This window comes from Gasterosteus aculeatus, chromosome 3 (genome assembly GCF_964276395.1).
Source record: "Gasterosteus aculeatus chromosome 3, fGasAcu3.hap1.1, whole genome shotgun sequence".
NCBI classification, from domain to species: domain Eukaryota; kingdom Metazoa; phylum Chordata; class Actinopteri; order Perciformes; family Gasterosteidae; genus Gasterosteus; species Gasterosteus aculeatus.
Genome location: NC_135690.1, coordinates 13,864,879 through 13,888,213, shown reverse-complemented (window position 1 = coordinate 13,888,213; position 23,335 = coordinate 13,864,879). Strand labels below are relative to the sequence as shown.

Sequence of the window (23,335 nt, the reverse complement as noted above, 5' to 3'; positions counted from 1 at the left end):
CTTCCAGGTGAGATTTCATTCAAAGACAAACGCAGGAGAGAAAACTACTTTAATCTTGACAGATTTAGATTTTCCTCTCAGGGCTTCTGTTAAGGTGGAATACCTCATGGAACAGAAACATACAAAAATACATTTCAACTAATGAAAAACATCACCAAGGCGCTCGTCAGAATATTTGAAGTATTTTAGACTGTTGAAGTATTGTAACTGTTGAACGTGTAACAGACGCAAAAGGTGAAGACAGATTTTGAAGAAAAAAAGGCATCAGTTACTAGTGAATTTCTATCTGCTCACTAAGTGGGAAGATTTGTGAAATGTGTTATTGATGATACAATAGTGTCAGTGTGATGGGACGCTGGGCAATCAGCTGCAATTCACAGCTGGGAGATTAACATTGACTAATATATTTATTTCCCACAGCAATGATTCATTCTACAATCTGCAAGAAAGTTATAAGGGTAACTTCATCATCTGGAAAGCAGGAATAAAACCTCAAAGTAAATTGACTTTCTATAGATCCGAGTGTTCTTAACTAAGGCAGTGGGTAGAATACATGTATTTGGTGGTAACATAGGTCACATGATGCTTACAACTGTGATCATGACACGATTTGAAGAGGTTTTAAAAGCTTTTTGTGCGTGTGCTAACTATGAGCCTCCTCGGACACATTCGACTTGTTAAATTCAAACACCTGTTGCACTGAAACCGTTTTGATCCTGTCGAAATGTGTCTGAAAAATCGATTCTGACAACAGAACTTGCAACGGTAAGTTAATTCAATGGCGGTCAGAGTTGAATTGACGTTTTCTTTTTAAAAGCTTGGTTGGGCCAGAACGTGCTCTCCACTGCCAACACGAGGATACTCGTGATGACTTTGGCTGTAAGAGGGTCTGTTGGATGGGTTGAAGTGACACTTTGTACAGACATCTATATGAGGACATATAATGACTTTGGGGGATCTGTTGACTTTGAACGTTTGCCTCTTCTACCAAATGGCTGTTTGCATCTCACGAAATAAAATCACATTTAGTTTTAAAATATAAATAACAGACTTTCATCTCTACTTTTAGAAACAAGTTCATTTATTTTGGAAACAGTTTGAATATTCTCATAGACCTTCTTCCCTGGTGCCAAGAGGGCTTTTAACTCAATTATGGACAGAAATAGCTTAGAAAGAGGGAAATATCTTAGCAGTTTAACAGTTCCTCGTCATGCTGCCTCCTGCTTAACATGAAGAACTAACAAGAGTGCGGCAACAAAGAGGAGGATTACACTAAATTAGGCAACACCGGGGGGGAGCAGACTGTGGACAGAGATGCGGAGAAAAAGAGCGAGTGATGAGGGGATGAGGGGATGAGGGGATGAGATGGGGGGGGGGTGATGTCAGGAGGGGTGGAGGCTTTGTAAATCTGTGAAGCTGGAGGCGCATTTGAATTCAGGCTGTGTGTCTCCTGCGCTAGCAGAATGTTACCTGCTCCAGCATGGCAACAGAGAGAGAGAGAGAGAGAGGGGGGGAGAGAGGGAGAGAGCAAGAGGGGGTGAGCGCTTCAGCTGCAGCCTCCACACACACACACACACGCACACACACACACACACACACACACACACACACACACAGTCACAACAGGAGTGCAAAGAGTGACTCAGGTAAGCGGGAACGCTCCTGGTGAGAGAAGACCCGGGGAAGAGGAGAGCAGCGCGGTGGAGGGAGAGATGATGGTGGTGGTGGAGGAGGAGGAGGAGGAGGCGTAGAGCTGCGATTTTTCTTTTTGAAGGAGGCGGAAAGAGGGAAGAAGAAACTGAAGATCTGGACTCCCGGTGTGGAACCACTGCACGAGAAGAGGCAAGTTGGATGTGGAGTGACGCGAGGACTGTGATTGGATGAACGGGGACAGACTACGGAGCACTGAGAGAAACCTACTGGGAAGAACATGACATCCGTCTTTCGGAGCATGACTACTCGGGGGGGCTCAAGATGAAAGGGGGGCTTTCAGGGAAGTTTATGCACCGTCGGAACAGAGACGAGGCTGATGAACCACCTGTCCTCCTGACATGAGCACACGAGCGGCCACACAGGAAGACCTCGCGCGGGCACTTCTCTTCGGATGCTGTGAGACGTCAGCTGTCCGGATCACCTGAACTCACCCGAGGACCCCCGAGAGGGACCCGCCGCTGGAGCCACATCCTCCCCTGAGAGACTTTGTGAGTGTGGGAGCCTCTCGAGGGGATGCCGATCAGGTGGACCACCTGTGCCGTGAGGATCCTGCGTGTTACCCCGGCCTGAGACCCATGTGACCGCCTCCTCTCCCCATTGCAACTGGATGTCTTGATGTATTGTTGTGGTCTGGGACACTGGCGGAGAGTGCAGTCCACCAATGTAAGTATGCATGCTTTTGATCGCGTAACAACAGGCGAGTGTTGTGTCCGATGGACGTTTTAATACACGAAGAAGCTGTTCCCGTCACATCTGACTTGGCTGAGGTGTCTGCAGGGTTCCTGGGAGGGGAGGAGGACAGACAGTTGTCTCATTACAGGGCAGTTTTCACTGTCCTCCCAATGACACAGAGGACCACTTTCCTTTCTTCTTGCGTTCTCACTTTCCTACACCCCTCCTCTACACACAGTCACTGTTGTTTTTTTTCCTGTCGCGTGTCTACACCACCTCGGTTAAGTCCTGTCGCCGCTGATACCCTCGCCGCTGTGCATTGTGGGATAGCGCTGACTGCACAGGACCCTTTGGCACCCTCGTCCCTACGTGAAATAGGCTTACTGTCAGCCCCCCTGCACTCAGTAGGCTGCGAGCGCAAAGCCTCGCAGATTAACGCGCGCTGTTCTGCCTCAGCAACCAGCCGGGGGGGAAAACGTACAGAAGAAGTGACACGTCAAGGAGTACAAACTCATGCAAATGCATTTAAATATGATAAATAAATCATCAATAAGTTAAGAAAATTAATACATTTAAATTCACTATTTGATTTGTTTCGTACAACTTCTCCTTTATGTTAGCTTATTGTATCATTATCATTTAATTTTTTTTTATTTATTTTTTTAATCATTGGATAGTTTTTTTACATCATGCATAATCTTTTTTTAAGGAAAATACATTTTAAATATTTTCTTTTTTGGAAATGCTCCTTTAGGTGACGCCTTTGCTGGCAGAGAATAGAGCCGCATTTCTCTCTGCTTGCCTGCCTCTAAAAAGCAGCTTAAGACATGTTCCTGAGAAGGGAAGTACGACATGCAACTAAAGTCAGATCCAAACATATCGGCCCACGTGGGATCGATTTGGGGAGAATAAGAAACATGCCATTGTTAGGAATCTGCCGGATGCAGCATCTCTTGAAAGTCTTGACTGCACAGGCAGTTTGTCCTATTCCTCTCCTCCCGAAGCCAACGTCTCTCGAGGTGAATCTATGAGGGCCGTCGATCCACACGGAGCTACGGTGGACATCGATTATCTCGCTGAATCCCAAATCCTGGACTGGTACTGACTCGTCTCCACACTCGACACTCACGCTGCTATTTTCTACTTCACTCCAGCATCTGGGACTGTAGATTGCAGACGAGTGTCTTTGCAGGTCCAATGAAGCCCCTCAGGGTTGCTCAGTCTCACCCATTTAAATGTGTGTCTGTTAATTCTTAGACCGGTAATTAAGGGAAGTAAAGGTCGTCCCCACAGACGGACAGAGACGTCTTGCTTTACAGTTTAATGGATGATTTTCTAACTTTAGAGAGACGGCTCAGCTGTTGATGATCAACTCTTTTCTAAGTGCTGACATGAGAGTGGTGCAGTATCGACCGTCTTATGTCGCTCTTTTAAAGAGAGGTGACGACTCATTTCCCAAACTGTTGTTGAACGACTATTGAAAACAACTTTTCTGTCATATGTAGCTGCTTGGAGTGCAGAATATTCAGGACTTTTTGACTCCAGAGCTCCACAGTCCAAAAACTATTTGGGAGTATGGGAGTTTGAGACATTAATTTGATATATCACCTCAATTTTCTGTCGTTATGGGGAAATATTCTATATTTCACAACAAACATTTTTCTATAATTTAATGTTAGTCATCAGTGACCTGCGCTCCAATCCTCTGACTGCCCCTCTCCAGTCTTCTGTCCTCCTCCATCCTCATTCACCCTGTCGGCGCTCTGATGTATCCCCATCCCTCCATCTCCCTAATGCTCACATCCATCTCCACCCTCTCCTTTCCACGTCTCTTTTCCCATCCGTCTCTCCTCTCCCAGATGTTAGGAGGGCAGGATTGGCCGTTTTGCTGGCCGCAGCCTCCTGGCGGGGCATCAGCCAGATGTTCGGTTGCATATCCAGAAGGGGGTTTTGATGCTGAAATAGAACACAGCCTTTATGAAGTGGCAGGAAGAGAAGGTTCCAGGTGAACTGAAGGAACTTTTCTGAGTGTTCTATCTCTGCATGCGGAGGGCCCTTTTGGAGCCATCCTATCTTTGTATCCTCCTCTCACTCCCACTCCTCCTCCTCCTCCGTGAGTCAGTTTTGGATCATGTTCAGCCGGGTGTGATTGGAGGGCGACGCTCCAGGCAGATGTAGATCTGGTGAGTGGTGTTGGCACAGGGGGGGCGAAGCAGTGGAGGACGTCAAAGTAGCAGCAAAGTTAAAGTCCGTCTCCCAGCGTGCTGCTGAAGGTGGACTTGGATCTGTGTGTGTCTGTGTGTGTGTCTGTGTGTGTGAGGACGCTGAGCGTTTCAGGAGTCGGGCCCTTCACCTCCCCGTCTGCAAGTTATGTCAAAAGAGCCCAAGAACAAAAATGTGTCGTGGGTGAGTACTGCCTGTCTGGCTGCCGGGTGGGGGAGGAGCAGAGGGGGGATGGAGGGGGATTATAGCAGTTCAGTTTGAGTGCATATTTAAAAATGTCAGCCAGCCTTATCTGCTTTCATATTTGTTATATGTGGCTTTCATTTATGATGACGACACTACATATGTATATATTCTGCATGTAGCAGTTTTGCGTGATTCTTATTTGGACCAAATAAGAAGCATGTTTTCTTTCCGCCTTTAATAAGAATACCAGATAGAAAATAGAGCAGAAGGAAACACTTGTGTTTGATGGCTCTTTTTTTGCACATCTGCCTTCATGTGTCCAGCAGTGGTGCAGTCAAAACCACCCTAAAGCTGTGAGTGCTCCTCGCCTGCATGCTTTACCGCATCCTGCGCAGCAAGCTGAGAACTGGAAGGACAACGACAAAAAAAACAACGTGGATAATCAGGCTCAAATCAGCGAGAAATGACTTTTTATTTGTTTCCAATTTCAGGCAACGATGAATTGTTTATTCAGTAGCGGATATTTGTGGTTTCTATAGCTGTGTGCACGGCGGCAGGAAGACCTTGGTCTGGAGCTTTGCCTGAAATTCTGCGTGCCAACCGTCCCTTCCTCGGAGGCCCAGTACCCAGCTTGACAGCACACACATTTTGTGTTGCAAGAAGCTTCGGCACAAATGTTTGTTCATGTATGCATGAGAACTCATGTGAGTGTCTCTGCTCGTACCACAAAATGAACTTTTTCTCTTGTGATCGGCGGAATGTAACGCTTCTTTATGTTTCTATAGCAACCAAATATACAACCATGTTCATCCTGCAGCCGCGTTCACGTTGAGGCAGAAAAAACAAAAGCACCCCGGGCCTCTTGTGCTTTGCTCCCGGTCGGGATGTTAGTTTGTGACAGTAAGGTTTTTAATCTGTCACAAACTGTTATCTAAATACTAGGGCTGACAACATAAACGCGTTAATCTGCAATTATTCCCGGAAGTAAACCGGAAGTTGACTGCGAAAACGAAACGGCCGCTAGCTGCAGTCAGTTAACGTTTCATCAGCTTAAGATGCACAGAGCAGAGGAATTCCTCCACGTGTAGTTGTGTGTTTAAAATAACATTAACAATTAAAGAACAGTGTCTAAAATACACGTTTCTAAAGTGATTACTCATTACTATTAAGATTTAGAAAAAGAAATACAAACATTCACTAAAAACAACATTGTAACAACAACAATATTCATGAATTGCCAATAAGTTCAATGAATTTCAAGATGTGCGATTAATTAGTTAATTTTTTTTAATCTATTGACAGACGTACTAAAAACCAGGAAAAAAACCCAACAAAGACTGTGAACATTGAATCAGTTGAATCACTTTGACGCACCATCGAAGGGGACATTTCACACAGAACTCCTTTCCAGTCTGCTCCGCTTTCATCGTTCGATATTCTTATATTATATTCAGTAATACGCTGCGCGAGCAGCTCGGCTCTGTTCACCGCTGTTGCGACACCGCATGCACAATAATGTAGGAGAACACACGGAAACATGCAACTTGGTCTTTTATGATAAGCTCCCCTTGATTAGTTATTTCCCGTCAACTGTGTTTTTGTGTGTTTGTCTTTTTCATTGTTGTGCGTGCGTGGCACACGCTTTCAGATTCACTAGGTAATGCTCACATATGCTCACAGAGTGTATAAATGCTTCAGTGGGCGTGAAGAATATTCTAGCCTCAGACCGCCTTATGCAACGACCTCAAAGTCACAGTAAGCCGGGGACTCGGTGTGAGAGAAGAGCCGGCTCACACTGCAGGGGGGATTTCGGGTGTCACGGAGCAGATTTTGTAAAACGCTCAGCGTCCGGCTCAATCCCAGGTCAAAGGCTAAGTGCTGGCACCTTCAGAGTACAGTGATGGCGTTATCACAGTGACCTCCGACGGCAAACGTCGAGAGAAATTGATGAGGACATGTGTGCGGCTGCATGTGTGTTGTTGATCCAGATGTGTGTTTGTGTGTGACCCACAGGTCAGTGTCCACAGTGTCACAACCTTCTGTCTTTCCTTAGTAAACGGTCATGGCCTCCCGATGCTCCGCCTTGACATTTTATTACTTCACCATATCGCCGGGTCTCCAATTCCTTCTGCTGTGTCCATCACTCTTAGCAGAGCTGGCAGCATCACAAACAGTCCTAGTCAGTAATTCAATAAATGGTCTTATTTGTTAGCAGTGTTCCAGTTTTGTGACCCAGTGAAATGGATCAGTAGAACACTGTTACAGATTGTGGTTTGAGTTTATTTGAAGCGTAAATGATTCTCCACAAATAGTATTTGAAAGGTTTGGCTTGAAGAGATTTTTGAAAATATGAATCCAACTCCAGCTGTTGCAGTCGTACCTGTGGACCACATGGTGGTGGGGGGGGGGGTGATGATGAATTATGTCATAGCTGCTTTTTAATTGCACACGCACAAGCGCAGTGGCGGGGAGCCAACTCTGCTCTGCAACATGAGAGACACTCTCGACACTTTGCGTTATGTAACTTGTGGACGGCGCGCGCCGTCGGACACCTTGTTGCTCTGCGCGGCGCTCGAGGTCAGTGAGCAGATCCGCGGAGAGAAATAAGCCTTTAATACCTCGAGGACTCAGGGGAGGGTAACTACACTACACTCAACTGACAATACAGACTTAAGTGAAAACCCCCTCTACGCAACTCGTCGGTGTCCCAGCGGTGTCCTCCTGCGCGTCGCGGTTTCTTTGGATGTATTTTTTCTTTACGCACAACGCGGCGCTCGAAGAACGTTGTTTTGTTGCATTCAAAGGCATCTCGGGACACGTTCCCGTGGCAGACTTGTCCATGCCTCATCTAGAGGAGCCACTTGAACTATAACCTGATCTGCGCGTCACAACCGTTGGATAACATTGGAGGAAAGTCATGCCGCCCAAGAAAAAGGTAAAATATGAAGCCTTCTCGTGTTTTCTGTGTGTGTGTGTGTGTGTGTGTGTGTGTGTGTGTGTGTGTGTGTGTGTGTGTGTGTGTGTGTGTGTGTGTGTGTGTGTGTGTGTGCGTGTGCGCGTGTGTGTGCGTGAACAGGAAGGGTAGGAGAATGCACCATCTGTTGCACTGGGCGTTAATCCTTGTGTGAGGCCTTTCCCCATCAGTGCGCTCAACGAGCAGAGAGGGAGACGCACCTCCACGCGCTGCGTGCATCACGTCACGTGACCACGGGCGTCAGGGGCAGTTGCATAACCAATGGCCGGTGTAGATTCAATGTCTTGCTCTCACTCTTGGACTTGCAACCCCCCGGTGTGATTTATAAACTGTAACCGTGCACGTGTTTTAACTCAGTCAACATGCTTTGCATGTTGTAGCAGCATCTGCAGTCAAGTTCCTCTTCGTCACGATGCACAAGCCGCCAACTCACACAGTGATCTTGTGAGATCTTACTAGATCACTCTTTTCAATTTTCTTTCTTTATTAACCTACGTCTTTCTTCTCGAATGCCTGACAACACTGTTCTAATTTGAGCAGATTTAGGTGTTCTCTTTTAGTTCGAAACAACCTCTTGCTTCTCGTCCATCACTGTTGCGTTCAAGTCACAAAAGTAATGGATCTGTCAATTTTTGAAAAGCTCAGAAGGTTGTTTAAAAACTCTTTCTGTGGTTATGAAGGTGCAACCAGAACCCTTATAGACTCTTCTAGCCATCTGGGGAAATTACTATTCTGTCTGCTGCACAATTTATTGGTATTTTTGTTTCTGCTTAATCAAACCGAAGATGGAACTTGGAAATGACATTTTGTATTTTCTTACTCAACGAACCGTGAACCAAAAATAATAGTGTTTTATTATCAGTATATTATCTCTCTATATATTTTCAAATTATGTTGTTTGAAACCTGAAGGAGCTTGTGTCCCGCTGGCAATTTAAAGAGGAACTCAACTTGAGAACAAACAAAAAAAATAATGTATATTTTCAGCCCTGCAATACTTAACTCTCATATCTCGTTTGTTGCTGCAGCCGGAAGCAGTTTCCATTGAAAAGGCTCTGAAAAGCCACATTACTGTTTCTACTCATCACGACACAGAAGGCAGACAAAGTTACCGATGGACAGAACGGGGCATAAAGCATTTCCCCAACAAAATGTTGTTTTTTAACCGTATACTAATAACTTTTATGGACGTGATATGAATGCACAGCTACAGTACCGACCACGCAGGTGCTAACTCACAACAGAGTGGTCAATATTGGGTTGACATCTGGTTTGTCGGCCAAATGCAGGTCAAAGGAATCCTTAACTACTTTCACAACAGCATTAGTCGTCACACAAAATTGTGTCTTATAGAAGAACTCTTGGTCTCTACTGAAACAGGTCACGATCAGCTCTGCGATTCAAATGTGACGACAGCACACGGGAGTCACCAAGTGCACGGCCTTCTCTCTCCGGCATCACAGTGCGCTGCATGGTGCTGCTGCTCGTTACCGAGAATAGGAAAAGCCTCTTAGTGTCCTTACACGCAGGAAGTGGAGCAACAGGGCGAGTAGACCTCTTCCCTTTGAGGTTGGGAGGGTTTGCAAGTTGATTACAGTGTGTTTCTACTTCCTCTCTATATTCTTTTTTTGTGTTTAACACAAACATGTTGGGTTTTATACCATAGAAGAGGAGAGTTCCGGTGTTAGCGCTGGTTCCTCAGAGCAGTACGTGAGAGAGGGCAATAACAGTTATGGTCCCCCCCCCCCCCCCCACACACACACACCCCTCCTCCTACCAGCAGTCAGTCTGAATGATGAGCGAGAAGGATGGATGGAAAGAAAGCAGCTCTTGAATCTCTATCAGTCGGGAAGCCTGAGACCACGCGGTCTGAGCAGCGGCGTTGGCTGTCAGCGAGGAGGTGGCATTTGTCTCTCTGTCGCTCTAAACCCTGGATTGACGCATGCTGTCTTAATCTCCTTACTCAGGGACAATCACGACCCAGAGAGTGGAGAGTACAAATACGCCATGCAATGCAATAATTAATTTTTTTCAGTTGGGTATTTGGTGCCGCGGAATTCTCTCTATAGAAATAAATGCTTTTAATAAGTAGTAGTCAACAGCAAAATAATATATAAATCCTATTTGATGTATACTTTTAGGGCTGTCAATAGAGTAAAAACAATCAACTAATTAATCGCACACTTTGAAATTTATTAATCGCCATTAATGGCGATTAAAAGTTTGTTTACAAAATGTTATGAACTAACGAGTAATCACTTCAGTTTTTTTAAATGTCTTTTTTTTTTTTTTTCAAACACAAAGCATGTTCACGTTTTATGGAGCCAATGCTGCTCTCTTCTTCTGGACAATATGACCTGAGAGTGAGAACAGCCGCTCACAGGGAACCATGGTGGCTCTCTCCATCCTCCAACGTCTTGGTCTCTCCGAGCTAACTGACTGCAGCACGTGGAGTTTCTTTTCCCGGGTCAATGCAAACCGTTGTAAAGTATTAATAGTATTAAAAAAAAATGGTGCAATAATCTCAGCCACATTAATCGCATAGATTAATGCATTATTTTTGACAGCCCTAATACTTTTGTGTTGTTACATTTACAGTTAGTGGAAAGAAAAAAAAGTTTTTAGTTTTTAGTAATTGGAGATCTAAAGGGATGCAGACGTTGACTCTGCGGCGAAGGGTGGGCGCCAGAGTAGAGGCGCCACTGCCAAAGCGACCATATCTGCTCGGTGGTAGCACGAGGCAGAGGGCACGGAGCCAGTCTCCTTCAGACAGATGATGCGGAGCAGCTGATTGGACGGGGGCACACACTGCATGCTAATGAAGCCGAGGTGGAGTAAAACATGAAAGTAAATGGGCATGAGGCTAAACTGCAAGAGGATTATGGTTATTGACCGAAATGTCACTGTTCCTCTGCAGCAGAAAGCGCTAATACAAGAAAGGTTCGTGTGGGTGAAAATGAGGAATTTGTGAACATTGGGCCTCGTGCCAAAGAGCTAATTGTAAATGATCCTCAATTACATTAGTGACCCGTTCGTGCCAGTGAACTCTGCTTGAGAGGCGCGCGGCGTTTTGTCCTCTTTGATACACAGCTCACACAGATCCAACGCTCACCAGGAAGGTTTTAATGAGGTTGTATTTATTTCATCATTTAAAATGCTCCTCCTCTGCAGATCAACTGGAATATCCAGAGATATGAGTAAATATATTATGGTTAGTTGTCCTGTTCACACCAGATCAAAGCACAGGCTGCTCTCCAATAATGTTGTGAGTGCGAGCAGTCATCTGGGCATCAGCAGTATTATGAATAAACCTTCCGTACCTTTGATGCAAAGACCATTCTGACAACTGGCAGAAGGAAGGAGGCTGAATCTGATAACTGTAGATTCCTCTTTGCATTCATGCAGAATTTGCAATTGCGAGCAGCAACCGACCCACTATTGTCGCAGCGTTTGAAATATGGCAATCAATAATGATAATATGAATAATATACAACTAAATCACGTGAGCCGCTTCTGTTTTTTCCTTTGCATCTGAAAATTCGCAGTGTGTTTATAATGGTCAGAAGCTTGTAAGGGTTCAAAGGTATAAAGTTCACTTTTTGCATCCAAAAATAAAGCCTGATGCAAGCGTCTTTAAAGACAATTGCCGTTAGTAGCATGTCATCTTGCTCAATTCATGGTCAGAGTAAATTCAGTAGGATCTGTCGCTGTGAGTTTAACGTTTCTTCAGCCGCTCAAACCAGTCAGCCGTATCTCAGCGTTTCCTTCAGGTGCAGAGTTCAGTTTGTCCTCTGGGGAATCGCGGCTCTCATGTCCAGCCAGCTGGCTCCTGGTGTCTCCATGGTTCTGATTATTTCAGTTTAGGGATGGAGTCCATCTCCCCAATCAGATATTGGTCTCCTAATGTACTCCCCTGGCGGGTAAGGAAAGAGCTGTGTAAACGTTTTCTCCCAGAAAAGGAGTCACCTTCAGGTAGCACGTGAGAGAAAGTGGTTTTAGTTGTCCCCCACGCCCCCAATACTGCCCCCCATCCACCTTGTTCTCCACTTTCCTTTGCCTCCCAAGCCACATAATCACGCTAATGGGCCGGGGTCGGTTTGCAACCGGGAGGCACTGAGGAGACAGCGGGGAATGAAGGAAACAAGGAGGGTGCAAGGAGGAATGAAGAATAAAAGACTGACTTAATACAGAACAATAAAAAGATTCTTTGCAGCTGTGAACTGCACATTTTTTTGTAACTCACCTGCAGTGGAGCTCAACATTGTTTAATAATCCAGCGGGGGCGTGTTGTACTTGCTGCTGGGTGACATTGGCTCACCGGAGAGGCGGGTGCTGTGCGAGCAGATGTCCACACCATCCGTGGGTAAACAGGGAGCCGTGCCTGCGCCTGACTCTGCCCTGGGGGGATATTTCCTTTCTTCCTTCTTCCTCCTCCTATCTTGTTCCCTCCTCATCAGGCTGAGGTCTCTCTACATCCTCTTGCTTCTGTAATTGGCCCCGCTAATTACCAACACAATCCCACCACCTTATTAAAACGTGCGCCGTGTCTTCATCCTCCCAGGGCCACGTTATAGGAGTCCCTGTTTGCCTCTAAGATATTCTCCATTGTTTATTTTCAGACGAGCTAACGACCATATGTGTTCATTTAGACACCGTAAGTTCAATTTACACATGTTTAAATAGTTTTTGTCCAATGTGGTGCAAGTACTTTTGAATATAATTTTAGTAACCAGTATGCTGCGTTTTTTCTCCTGCATTTTTTTTAGCACATTTGTCCCTTTTTCCTGGCATGTGTTATGCTTGATATTTTATGCTCTTAATAGCTCTTAATTAAATATATTTGCTACTTGGAAGTAACCAGTCCGGGAAGAGTGACATCTAGACCTGCATCTTGAAATGCCCCAAAACAGAACAATGGCTTTTGGTCGCTATAGCTGATGTTCCTGCTGACGACAAGTTAAAGAGGAATGAATGTTTATGCTGCTCACCAGCTTAAAATATGTTGAGGATTCAGGGGAAGTTGTTTGAGGGCATAGAAGCTTTAAGTGACAGGTGGGTGTCTCAGGTCGCTCGATGCTAGATGTCTGCTCTGCTGCACCATCTGGATGATATTTAAGCTGCAGAAAAACTAAGGAGAATACAGTGCAGTTAAAGAGGTAGTTACACTTTTTTTATTTCTTTTTTTGTTAATAATTTTTCCGATATAACTATTCTAACTAATATATATATATATATTACTTAATATATATATTATATATATATAATATATATATTTATTTTATATTTTGAATTTTAATTTTTCTACCAAACATTTTATGACCAAATATTGTCTCTTATTGATGACGAATTTATAACGAGATGTCTCATGAGTGTAGGTTTTTATAACTAGAAGGTCTTTGTATTTATCTTGGATTACATTTGCCTTGTAGGTAACAGAGGTTGTTTCAAAGAAGTGAGGATCTTTGACGCCGGTATACTGTCTTTATCCCACCTTGTGACATATTGTGTCTCTTTTACGTAAGTGTGTATCTCTGCCTCTGCTGGACAGAACAGGTTCAATGTGCAACAATCACCTCATTGCAGAGAATTGGATCAAACATGGATCAAATTGCCGTTACTCTCTGTTTCTCCTGCAGGGAGAGCGTCAGGACTCCGATGTTGTCGAGGAAAGAAACGCGCAGGTGCAGCTGGAGAAGGCCAAGGTACTTTCAAACTGTTGCATCATGGTAGCATCCTGACTCAAGGATACCATTACATCACAGACACCAGGACATCGGATTAGTCAAGCAACATTCTGCTTGTCTTCCCTTTATACGCTTGATGCCCCGTGAAGAAGAATTAAGGATATTGATTAGTGCTGATTCAGTTGAAATGAATTAAAAAACCTTCTTCAGCCGTCTGCTTTGAGACAATATGGCAAAGAAAATATAGTGTATTTCTATTGAAAGAAACTGTGAGAAAACTCAAAGGTCATTTAGGACTAAAACACATTGCACATTAATTAAAACAAGCCAACTAAGGAATGCACTTGCTAATTTGAGCATGCATGTGCAGCAAGGAAACAGAAAGTGCAGTGCAGACGACACAATCTCATTCAAATTTCAACAAACTTTTTTGTTAGAGGTCATTCAAGGTGTGTTTTGTAAAATAACATGAAATGTTCCATTTGCTCGAGTTGTTAAGTGGCAAAACATTGTGCTCTCTCAGCCACCTAATGGCATGGTGTATTATGCACAATATAAAGCACAAACTGTGTCTGTGCACTGCGTTTTGGAGAGAATCCCAATTCCATTCCCAATACATTCATACGATCAACAGTTTTGCATTATTTATTGTCTCTCTTGAATATTTAGTGTACGGTCAAATGATACAATTTACAAGCTGCTAACCTCTAGAGCTGTTTTGGCAGTAGGAACAAGAACGTTGCTAAAAATGGACCCACATAAAATACCAAACGGGTACACACAAACACCCTCTTTAATAATCCCAACAATGCTTCAAAAGCACATTTTGTGCAGGTGTGTGTTCACTGTTGTGTACCAGTCCACTCCTCCCGCACACCATCAATGTGAACACGTGTCCCGTGTCCACAGTACAAGCCCGTGGCGTTCGCGGTGCGCTGCAACTTCTCCTACACACCAGCGGACGACGACAACGTCCCCGTGCCGGGCCAGGCCGTCACCTTTGAGGCCAGAGAGTTCATCCATGTCAAAGAGGTCGGAATCACACGCGCAAACACAACACATTACCGGATCGAATACCAGTAACCATCAGTGTAAATGTGATCCAGCCATTAAATGACCCTCTTTTAAAATCCTTTTGCCGACCAGAAGTTTAACAACGAGTGGTGGATCGGCCGGCCGGTGAAGGAGGATGGCGTGGTGGGCTTCGTCCCCAGTCCGGTCAACCTGGAAACCATTCTCATCAGGAGGGAAGTGCAGGCGAGGAAAGCCGCCAAGGCCTTAGCCAAGTAAGTCCGCCGCGTTCCTCTCTCCCCCACAACAGCTTCATCTGAACAGTCCTTCAGCTCAAGCAACGTCTGTGCCGTGACGCCTCTTCCGTGGCCATTTTAAACCCAAACCATCCCTCCCAACGAGCCGCGGTAGGTAACAGAGTAACCATTATGTGAGGAGGAACAGATGAGCAAATTAGCAAAGACATTTCAAAGATCCAGAACTATTTTCAGAAGTAGGAACGTTTGCCTTTTGTTGAGTCAGGAGCTCGTTTTACTCTAATGAGTCTCTTCAGGCATGAAGATCCACTGGAGGATTTTGACTTGACCCACTTAGGCTGAAAGAAACTCATCTTGAGGATCTTGCAAATTTGGCTTTGGTGGCGGCTGTGTGCGCCGGATCACTTCCAGGGATTTTCCCTCCACGCTTTTTATGGCTTTGTCTTTTATTGAGTCTGCGGGCAAACATTTTTAAATAGCTTAACTTCTAGTGCTCTATTTTTAAACATAGACAAGAGCAAAAGCTCCATTGATCCCTCTTTGGGGAAATTATACAAATAATAGAAGCAGGAAAGAAATAAAAGTGTCAAAATATACAAACATATAATATAATGATGACAAACAATGTGTATATATGGACAATTGCACTGGATAGAGGATTTCCATATAATAAGCTGTCAGGCTGTGATCACGGTATGTTTGTGTTTAAAACTATAGTTTCAATGAATGAAACATCCTGATGCAAGAGAAGAAGAAAGAAGAAAGCTCTGTTTTTAATGTGAGTTCATTCAGGATCGCCCTCTCATTTCAGCAAAGCCACTCAAGTAGCTCAAGATATGAACGCAAAGAAATATACTCCCCCATCCCAAGGTCAGTGTGCGTGCAACGAGGTTTTAAAAACACAACAGAAATGATTTTGTTGTCTGTTTGTGGTGATCGGTGGGTTAACAATAGACACGTCTCTTATCCGTCCACGCAAACAGCCAACCAGCAGGTGAAAAAGAAACCGGTAAGCAACCCGATGTTTGCTGTTCTGTTGACCAACTCTGTACATAAACCTTTAACCATCTAACTTTTAATGATCGAATAGAGCATTTAGAAAACCTGATTTCATCCGCGTTCAGTCCGTTTGGGCGTTGCAGCATCGGTGTCTCATGGTGTGAATGAAACGGGTGCTTCTCTGTGGCTGCAGGGGGAGCAGGTGTCCATGTACGACGTGGTGCCCACCATGCGTCCGGTGGTCCTGATGGGGCCGTCGCTGAAGGGCTTAGAGGTGAGCCTCACCCACTCTGCAGTCTCAGTCACTTTGTGAAGAGTCCTTTTTGGTATTTGAAGCTTGCGTAGAGGGGAACTTTATTTTAATTCTATGTGTCCTTGCAGGTTACAGATATGATGCAAAAAGCGCTGTTTGACTTTTTAAAACATCGATTTGAAGGCAGGTAAGTTCTGATTAAATTCTCCAGTGTCGCACCTTTTCGCGTTGAAACGAGACTCCAATGAAACGGTGTCACGATCCCTGTTCCTCCGTGTCCTCTCCCCTCTCCAGAATCACTATTACACGGGTCACAGCAGACATCTCTCTGGCTAAACGCTCCATTCTCAACAACCCGGGCAAAAAGGCATTAATGGATCGGTCGAACACTCGCCACAATTTAGGTACGTGGCTTCTTCAACCCAACCTGGATCCGTAGTCAGAGTAAACTCTCTCTGGCACCACTATTATCTGCTTGGAGGCCCGCGAGGGTTCAGGCTTTCCTCCTCAGGACGATTCAGATCGCATCGGCACTAAATTACCTTCTAAAAGAACCTCTTGTTGAGCGTCTTAGCCTCTCTGGCCCTCATCGTGTTTTCCCTCACTCACTCGCAACCCCCCGATTAGGTCAGAACAAGCTATTCACTCTATTTCAGCAAGGTCTGAAATGAATGTGTCCCCCCCTCCCCCCACAAACCCCCTTTTCTTTGTTTGATGTAAACACTGTGCAGGGATGTGATTTTCTTCTTCCTGTTTGTACTGCAAGGCTGATGTTTTATTCAAAGGATGGTGCTGACAGGGATCACTGTGTGCACACTAATGACGAATACAAGCAGAATCTATACCACCCCATAAATTAACCCCCCCTCCCCCCCCCAAAAGGGGGATGAGATTTACCTGGTTTTCTCTCCTCTTGTCTTTCTCATTGCTTTCTCATCCCAGATACTGCCGGTATGTATGACTGAAAGCATCGATAGTCTCTGTCGGTCTGCTCGAATCGCCTTGGTTACCTCATCAGCACCATTAGCCACTGTGTCTGTTTGTGTTGTAGGATGCTCGGGTTTGTTACGTTGACGACATTTGTCAGCACTTTAGCTTCTTAGTGGAATGAAAACAGCTGGTGGCTCCTCACGCTCGGCTTTCTTTTGATCCCTCTAGTGGCCGTCTTTTAAAGTAGCCCATGGCGCGTGTGCAACACATCCGGTTTGATCACAAAATCACTAACTGTATCACTAACTGTAATAAAGTAGAGGCAGCATTCTGTATCTAGACTTTTTTATCTGTTCAAGGGTCGTGCCTCATGTTTTATCAGAAAAACATGTTTGTTTGGTTAAAAAAACATAGAGATACAGTAAATTGAAAGAACAAGCTCTCTCATCCTCTGCTGAGGTGTGATTCAATTAAAATTGAAATCAGCTTCCCTGAATGGAACTTGTGGAGGGACTTACTTGTTTTATTGCCTTTTAATCTCAAAAATATAACTTGGTCATTTATTTCTAGACTTCTCTTGGGGTCTAACCTTCAAAATAAGATATTTCAGAATCCACACTCATTTCTGCATCTGGATTACATTCAAACAAAAACAAACTCACATTACCAACTCTGCAAATACATGACGTTTTGAACAATTCCATGTATTTGATTGCAAATGATCATGTTCATGAGTTAAATGTTATCAAGGGTAGAAAGTGTGCAGAGCTGATTTTGTCTCTGTCTCTGTGCTGTCACAGCCCAGATCCAGGGGGAGGTGGAGCGTATCTTTGAGCTGGCCCGCAGCCTGCAGCTGGTGGTTCTAGATGCAGACACAATCAACCACCCCATCCAGGTGTCCAAGACCTCCCTGGCGCCGATACTTGTCTACGTCAAGATCTCCTCCCCGAAGGTGAGCTGCACCTCGCTCTGTTCCTCGCTTCTCTCAATGTTATTGTTCACCGTATGGGCAGATACGAACAAACACCCGCCTGTCAATGGACAACTTTATTTCCTCCCTCTTTCTCCTCACCGCAGGTGTTGACGAGACTGATCAAGACCAGAGGGAAGTCACAGACCAAGCATCTTAACGTTCAGATGGTGGCAGCAGACAAGCTCGCCCAGTGCCCTCCGGTGAGTGTCGTCCAGGGTCATCCAATACTGCACGTTATGTTAAATTCATGAAAGGATGGATTGTTATCACGCCGTTTATATATTAGATAATTCAAATGTTGCGTAGGAATTACTCTGGAGTTGAAGTTCATCAGTAATAACTATCCAGGATGGTTTGGTGCAAAATGGAGATCCACCTGCGACCCCTTGACCTTTTAAGCAGGGACTAACTGCCGATGACATCATGTCCTCATGTCCTCATGGCCAATATGCAAGTAAAAAACAACATAACCGTATTTAGACTTTTATTTTGGGATTTTTTCTTAGAAAAAAAAAAGAATCAACAGCCGACCGAGTGAAAAAAATATGAAAAAAAGGGTTTATTTGGTATTTCTTAAATCATAGCTACGGCTTTGCTTTCATGCATTCTACAGATATCACAGCTACTAATTTGAATTTCATTGCGAGACCTTTTGTATTGTCTCCAGCTGTCGCTCAGTTATTTATTCCCGTCCTTATTTCCCCCCGTAGGAAATGTTTGACGTCATCTTAGATGAGAACCAGCTGATCGACGCCTGTGAGCACATTGCTGATTACCTGGAGTCGTACTGGAGAGCCACTCATCCGCCGGAGATGGAGCACGACAACACACTGGTGGCCCAGCTGGCCGTGAACACGCTGCCCAGCAGTCCCGCAGCGTTACCGGTACCTGAAACCCAGACACACAAGCGCACATGGGGTACTACAACTAGATAGACAATAAGGGTATAAGATTTATCATCACTGCTAAAAATTGTCACCCCACTCATCTCATCTCATCCGTGCAGTTGAATGTGTTTGCATAGTGAACGGTTAGGAATTTCGATTTTTCTAAGCAGAAGTAATGCACAGCGTGCTGCGTCTGTACTGTATGTTTCCATTTATTCATTTAACATTTTCATTTCGTTTTTTCCTCATCCTACTCCACTGGGAAGTTGAAGAATTGAGATAGGTCTGCCTCTGGTGAGTGAGATGCCTTCAAGTGAAGCCGAGTAATAGAGACACGTCACTGTAGCATCTTCTTTAGAAACCAGCTAGAAATCATGTTTTGGACATTCGTTTGGACATCCGTCCAAATGTAGCAGATAGTTTACTGCCCATCTGCAAATAATGCTTTTAGGAAACCTGATCATTAGTTTAGTAAAATGTAGCTTGGTGTTAACTGCCGTTTAATGACATCGATCCGGTAATCAAGAAAGGTCAAAGTTAAAACGGGATCAATTCACTTAAGAGTGAATAAACAGTTGCTGCTGCAGTAGCAGCTGTAGAGAAGCCCGAGGCAGCAGATCTGTCCGCCTCCACCACAGAGTGTCCCGACGTCCCGTGAGAGAAATCAACATCCAAAAATATTCAAATTGCCTGTGGTGTGATTGCCGGTTTGGCGTCTCAACAGCAGCTGAGTGTATGTTTGAGTTTGTGCACTCGGACTGAAATACAGAACACGGGCATCGCTGAAGACAGTTTGAAATCACATTCTACTATATAACATTCTTACGCATGAGAAATGTGTAATTAACCAGTAAAATAAAATAATTACAGGTATTGGCCTGCGGCTTTGAGGCACATTTAATGAATGAATAGCTCTGGAGTTCACACGTAGAATAACTACATTTAATACTATGTGATTTAGTTATTTGATTTGCCTTAAAATAATACTGTAAAATATGAGCTCGATCAGACGATGTAACTGGGATCTACAGTTTGGATTCATTCTTCGGTGGCTGCTGACGTCCTGTGGATCACAGCTATTTCTTTAGTACACATGAGTGTGTACAGATAGATGTGATTCCAAACGCCTCCACAAGCTCGGCCACAGTACATCTCAGTGCTAGATCTGCTCCTTCATCACGTCTCTGATGTATGTCACACCTCCCAGGACGGCCACAAAAACAGGAAGCCTGCCGCCCCGAAGACGAAGAGCTCCCGGGAGAACCACGTAGACCGGGAGCAACCGCCAGCCGCCCCGGCACAGGAGGCCCGGAGGGAGGATGAGGAGCAGCAGCTCCCGAGGGCCGAGCCAAAGAGGCCCCCGCACACCCGCCACCGCCACCACCACCACCACCACCACCACCACCGGCGGGTGGAGCACCACGGCCACATCCAGCACAGCCAGACGTCCGGCGGCGCGGAAGAGCGGTCGAGCAGCGATTACAGACACGGGCCTCCCCGCAGGGGCCCGCCTGAGGAGAGGGGGGAGGAGGAGGGGGAGGAGGAGGAGGAGGAGGAGGAGGACCAGGAGGACCAGGAGGAGACGCGCTATAACCACCGAGGCCACGACCACCACCATCACAACAGCCACCACCACCACCAACAGCAACAACAACAACAACACCGCCGTGGGAACGGCGGGCAGGAGCACAACGAACGCAACCGTCAGCGAAGGCATCACCAGCACATTCCACCGCGGACACAGCAGACGGACCCTGCGCACAATCATCACAACCACCACGCCAGAGACAGAGACAGACACAAGGACAGGGACAGAGACAGACACAAGGACAGAGACAGAGACAGGGGTGGAGGTAGAGATAGAGAGATGCGACAGTGGCACGGAGATTCCTGCATTCACTAGCGACTGTTGTTTCTCCTCGTATCGCTTTCCTTTTTTTCCCCACGGCCACAAGCACGGACTTTGTCCTTTCAAATGACAAATTAATATATTGGTCAAGATGAAGGCGACGTTGTGCTTGTGCACAATGTATTCAAAGTCAATTGATTTCATCCATTATCTCAAGATAATGTTAGAAAAATGACTTTCTGGTTAGTTGGGTTCACCGAGCTAAAACTAATGCAATCTAATTGTTACAGTGTTTTAGCTTTTATTGTGTTGATTCGGCTTTAGGATAATTCTGGATGATGGAGATTGTGAAGCTGCTGAATAGTGTTTAATGGCAGGTTTAACTCTTTTAGTCTTCTGCCATTGGTCAAAATGAGATGTAAAAATACCATTAATTAAAATGGATTAAAATTCCTTTCAACAGCATGACAAACTACATCCTCCACATCAACACCTCCCTTGAACTGAACATTATAACCTTTATGATTTATTGCAGGGTGGTTTTATTAAGTAGCATTAGTCGCTCATCTGGCCACTGGGGTGTGTATTTTGAGAAAATTATCCTTAAACTTTAGTCAATTTATTGACTAATGATAAATTATTCATAATTTAATCTTAACTTGTCTTGGCAAAAATAAATGAGCATTATTGTTAAGATTAAATGTAAGACTTGTAAACAAGCACTCAAAGATGGAAATGTGGCTTCTGATGCAGTTTTTAATGTTTTTTGCTGACTTCAGTAAGCAGATTTATAGATAATGAATCACAGCTTCTCGCCCAAAATAGTTTTACACAATCAAATAACTGATCTCAAAACAACGGGATGAAATAAAGGAGTTGAAAACAGCCGTTCATAGTAGCTCTTTAGCTATCCGCTACTGTACAACTAATGATTATTATTATTATTATCTCGTTACGCGAGAGGATCGGACATGAGTTGCATTCAGTGTAAATCTTCAAAGGCCAACAAGTTATTTCAACCATTCGAAAGGAGAGTGAAACTATTTTTCTACACAGTTCTGAAGGGAAGTCATACGTTGCTTCCTACTTTTCTAAATGGTGTTGGAGCACATCTGTTGATTTGCATTTGTCTGGAAGCATTGGGAAATCTGTTGCCGACGCCGGCTACGTGCTGGATACTCTATGCATCTTCTCCTGATGAAATATATTGCTTGAATACAATCTCTATGCATTTGTACATATTCATGATTGCCTTGTCAGGTGGGCTGGATGTGAGGAGAACCAGAGAGCCTGGTTGAATGAACATCACCTACTGTTTATGTTCGGATGAGACGGAGACGACTGTGTTCAACATGAGTTTTTGGCGGTTAGCTTTTTGTACATTTTCGTTTTGACAAATGTGCATTCTAAAATCATTAAAATGGAAAACAAGGGGTGTGTTCATTTCAATTGTATTACAAGGCATCAACACCTACGTCAGACAATGAAAATACTCACGCATAGTAGTTACATTCTATGACTGTTGGCATGTAATATTTGGCTAAATCTACACTGCTGCAGTAAGCAGGCGTACTCAATGATGTTAATGCTGAAAATACAAACGTTACAGTGACGCAGGGTTTTGTGGCTCTTTTGACCTCGTAGCTGCTAAATTTATTCTTATGGCCAACAGTTTTGTCCACTGTATACAAAACAAGTATACTCATGGTCTTAATTTAGAAACATCTTCATCCTAAAGATTTACACCAAACTTTCTTGGTGTTGTTTGGGGTTGTGGAAGGAAGTAAAGTTGGGTTATTGAGAAAGCCCAAAAATTACATATTTTCATTTCCACAAAAGAGCCAAAAGGCGAGTGGATGTCGGACTTGCCGTCGGACCAGAAAAACAACGTCAAAGAATAACTAAGACACTCTCTCCTTTGCAACTTTATGTGGTGATGATATTATGTCTGTGTTTTGTTTCCAGCTGCTCCTGCTGGTCCTGGACATTAATGAAGGATAATAACAATAACTGTGTCTAAACATTAACATCACCATTCACTAGAAGCCTCTTGGTCGGTTAAACGTGATTATATAGTACATTAAACAGTTTAATCAAGGTTCAATGTTTATGCAACATGTTAAACCCTGAGCGGTGATCAGTAACCAGCAGATACATGTAAAAGGATTAAACAAAAGCGCAACAGTTTTGTCTGAGAAGCTGCGGTCTAAAAAGTGAATGCAAACATGAATTATTTAAGTAAAGCTTCACTGAATCCCATCAAACAGCATCTGGCAGCGTTCTCGTCAGACGGCCGCAGCTGGACCGAGGTTCTCCTCCTCTGCATCGGCCACCAGTTTACTGGTGTCCCCCGAATCAGCCTGGACCCGCTCGTTGTTGAAGAAGAGCGGGTTGTCAAAGGTGGACAACCTTTCAGGGACCGCTAAGCGCCGCCCGGACTTCTTGAAGAGGACCAAGGCGACGACTGTTCCCACGGCGACCCCGGTGAGGACCAGCGCCAGGGCCAGGACGTTGCGGCCGCGGCCTTGAGTATTCGCCGTAGAATTTGCTGTACGGATTCAACGCGCGGGTGATAAGCCGGAGGGAGGAGTGCACGGTTGCTATTGGTCAAATGAAAAGGATGAAGAGATGTGACTCACCGGTTGTCTGTGGCGCCTGCCGGAGTGCTGGAAGAATAACAAAACACATGACAAAAGACGTGTCATCACATTATACTTAAGGTTTA

General features: G+C 44.7%; 2 protein-coding genes across 5 annotated transcripts in view; one reads left to right on the top strand and one right to left on the bottom strand.

Moving 5' to 3' along the window:
- The first annotated feature begins 2,180 nt into the window (after positions 1 to 2,180).
- Positions 2,181 to 22,041, top strand: cacnb2b (calcium channel, voltage-dependent, beta 2b). 3 transcript variants are annotated; one of them, XM_040171984.2, is made up of 13 exons: positions 2,181 to 2,376; positions 13,404 to 13,469; positions 14,361 to 14,483; positions 14,598 to 14,737; positions 15,531 to 15,589; positions 15,703 to 15,728; positions 15,912 to 15,992; positions 16,100 to 16,158; positions 16,266 to 16,375; positions 17,702 to 17,853; positions 17,979 to 18,074; positions 18,585 to 18,758; positions 19,969 to 22,041. In XM_040171984.2, the coding sequence occupies exons 1-13, from the start codon at positions 2,329 to 2,331 to the stop codon at positions 20,662 to 20,664; spliced, it is 1,830 nt and encodes a 609-aa protein (XP_040027918.2). In that variant the 5' UTR covers positions 2,181 to 2,328; the 3' UTR covers positions 20,665 to 22,041. The 3 variants fall into 3 exon arrangements, with proteins under 3 accessions (XP_040027918.2, XP_077955660.1, XP_040027922.2); XM_078099534.1 differs by lacking the exon at positions 2,181 to 2,376 and adding an exon at positions 4,637 to 4,791; XM_040171988.2 differs by lacking the exon at positions 2,181 to 2,376 and adding an exon at positions 7,340 to 7,729.
- Positions 21,347 to 23,335, bottom strand: part of LOC120816404 (macrophage mannose receptor 1) — a 15,922-nt gene continuing 13,933 nt past the window's right edge. For both annotated transcript variants that reach the window (XM_078099525.1, XM_040171981.2), the window contains exons 31-32: positions 23,250 to 23,276; positions 21,347 to 23,158 (exon numbers count right to left, since the gene is read on the bottom strand). In XM_078099525.1, the coding sequence (XP_077955651.1) occupies positions 22,896 to 23,158; positions 23,250 to 23,276 (290 nt within the window). In that variant the 3' untranslated portion in view covers positions 21,347 to 22,895. The remainder of the gene's footprint in view (positions 23,159 to 23,249; positions 23,277 to 23,335) is intronic.

Bases quoted from the DNA above. Each gene is read 5' to 3' on its own strand.
- cacnb2b (XM_040171984.2), top strand. From the start codon at position 2,329: ATGTATTGTTGTGGTCTGGGACACTGGCGGAGAGTGCAGTCCACCAAT. The intron at 15,729-15,911 runs GTAAGCAACCCG...CTGTGGCTGCAG, and splicing joins AGCAGGTGAAAAAGAAACCG to GGGGAGCAGGTGTCCATGTA. The intron at 18,759-19,968 runs GTACCTGAAACC...CACACCTCCCAG, and splicing joins GCAGTCCCGCAGCGTTACCG to GACGGCCACAAAAACAGGAA.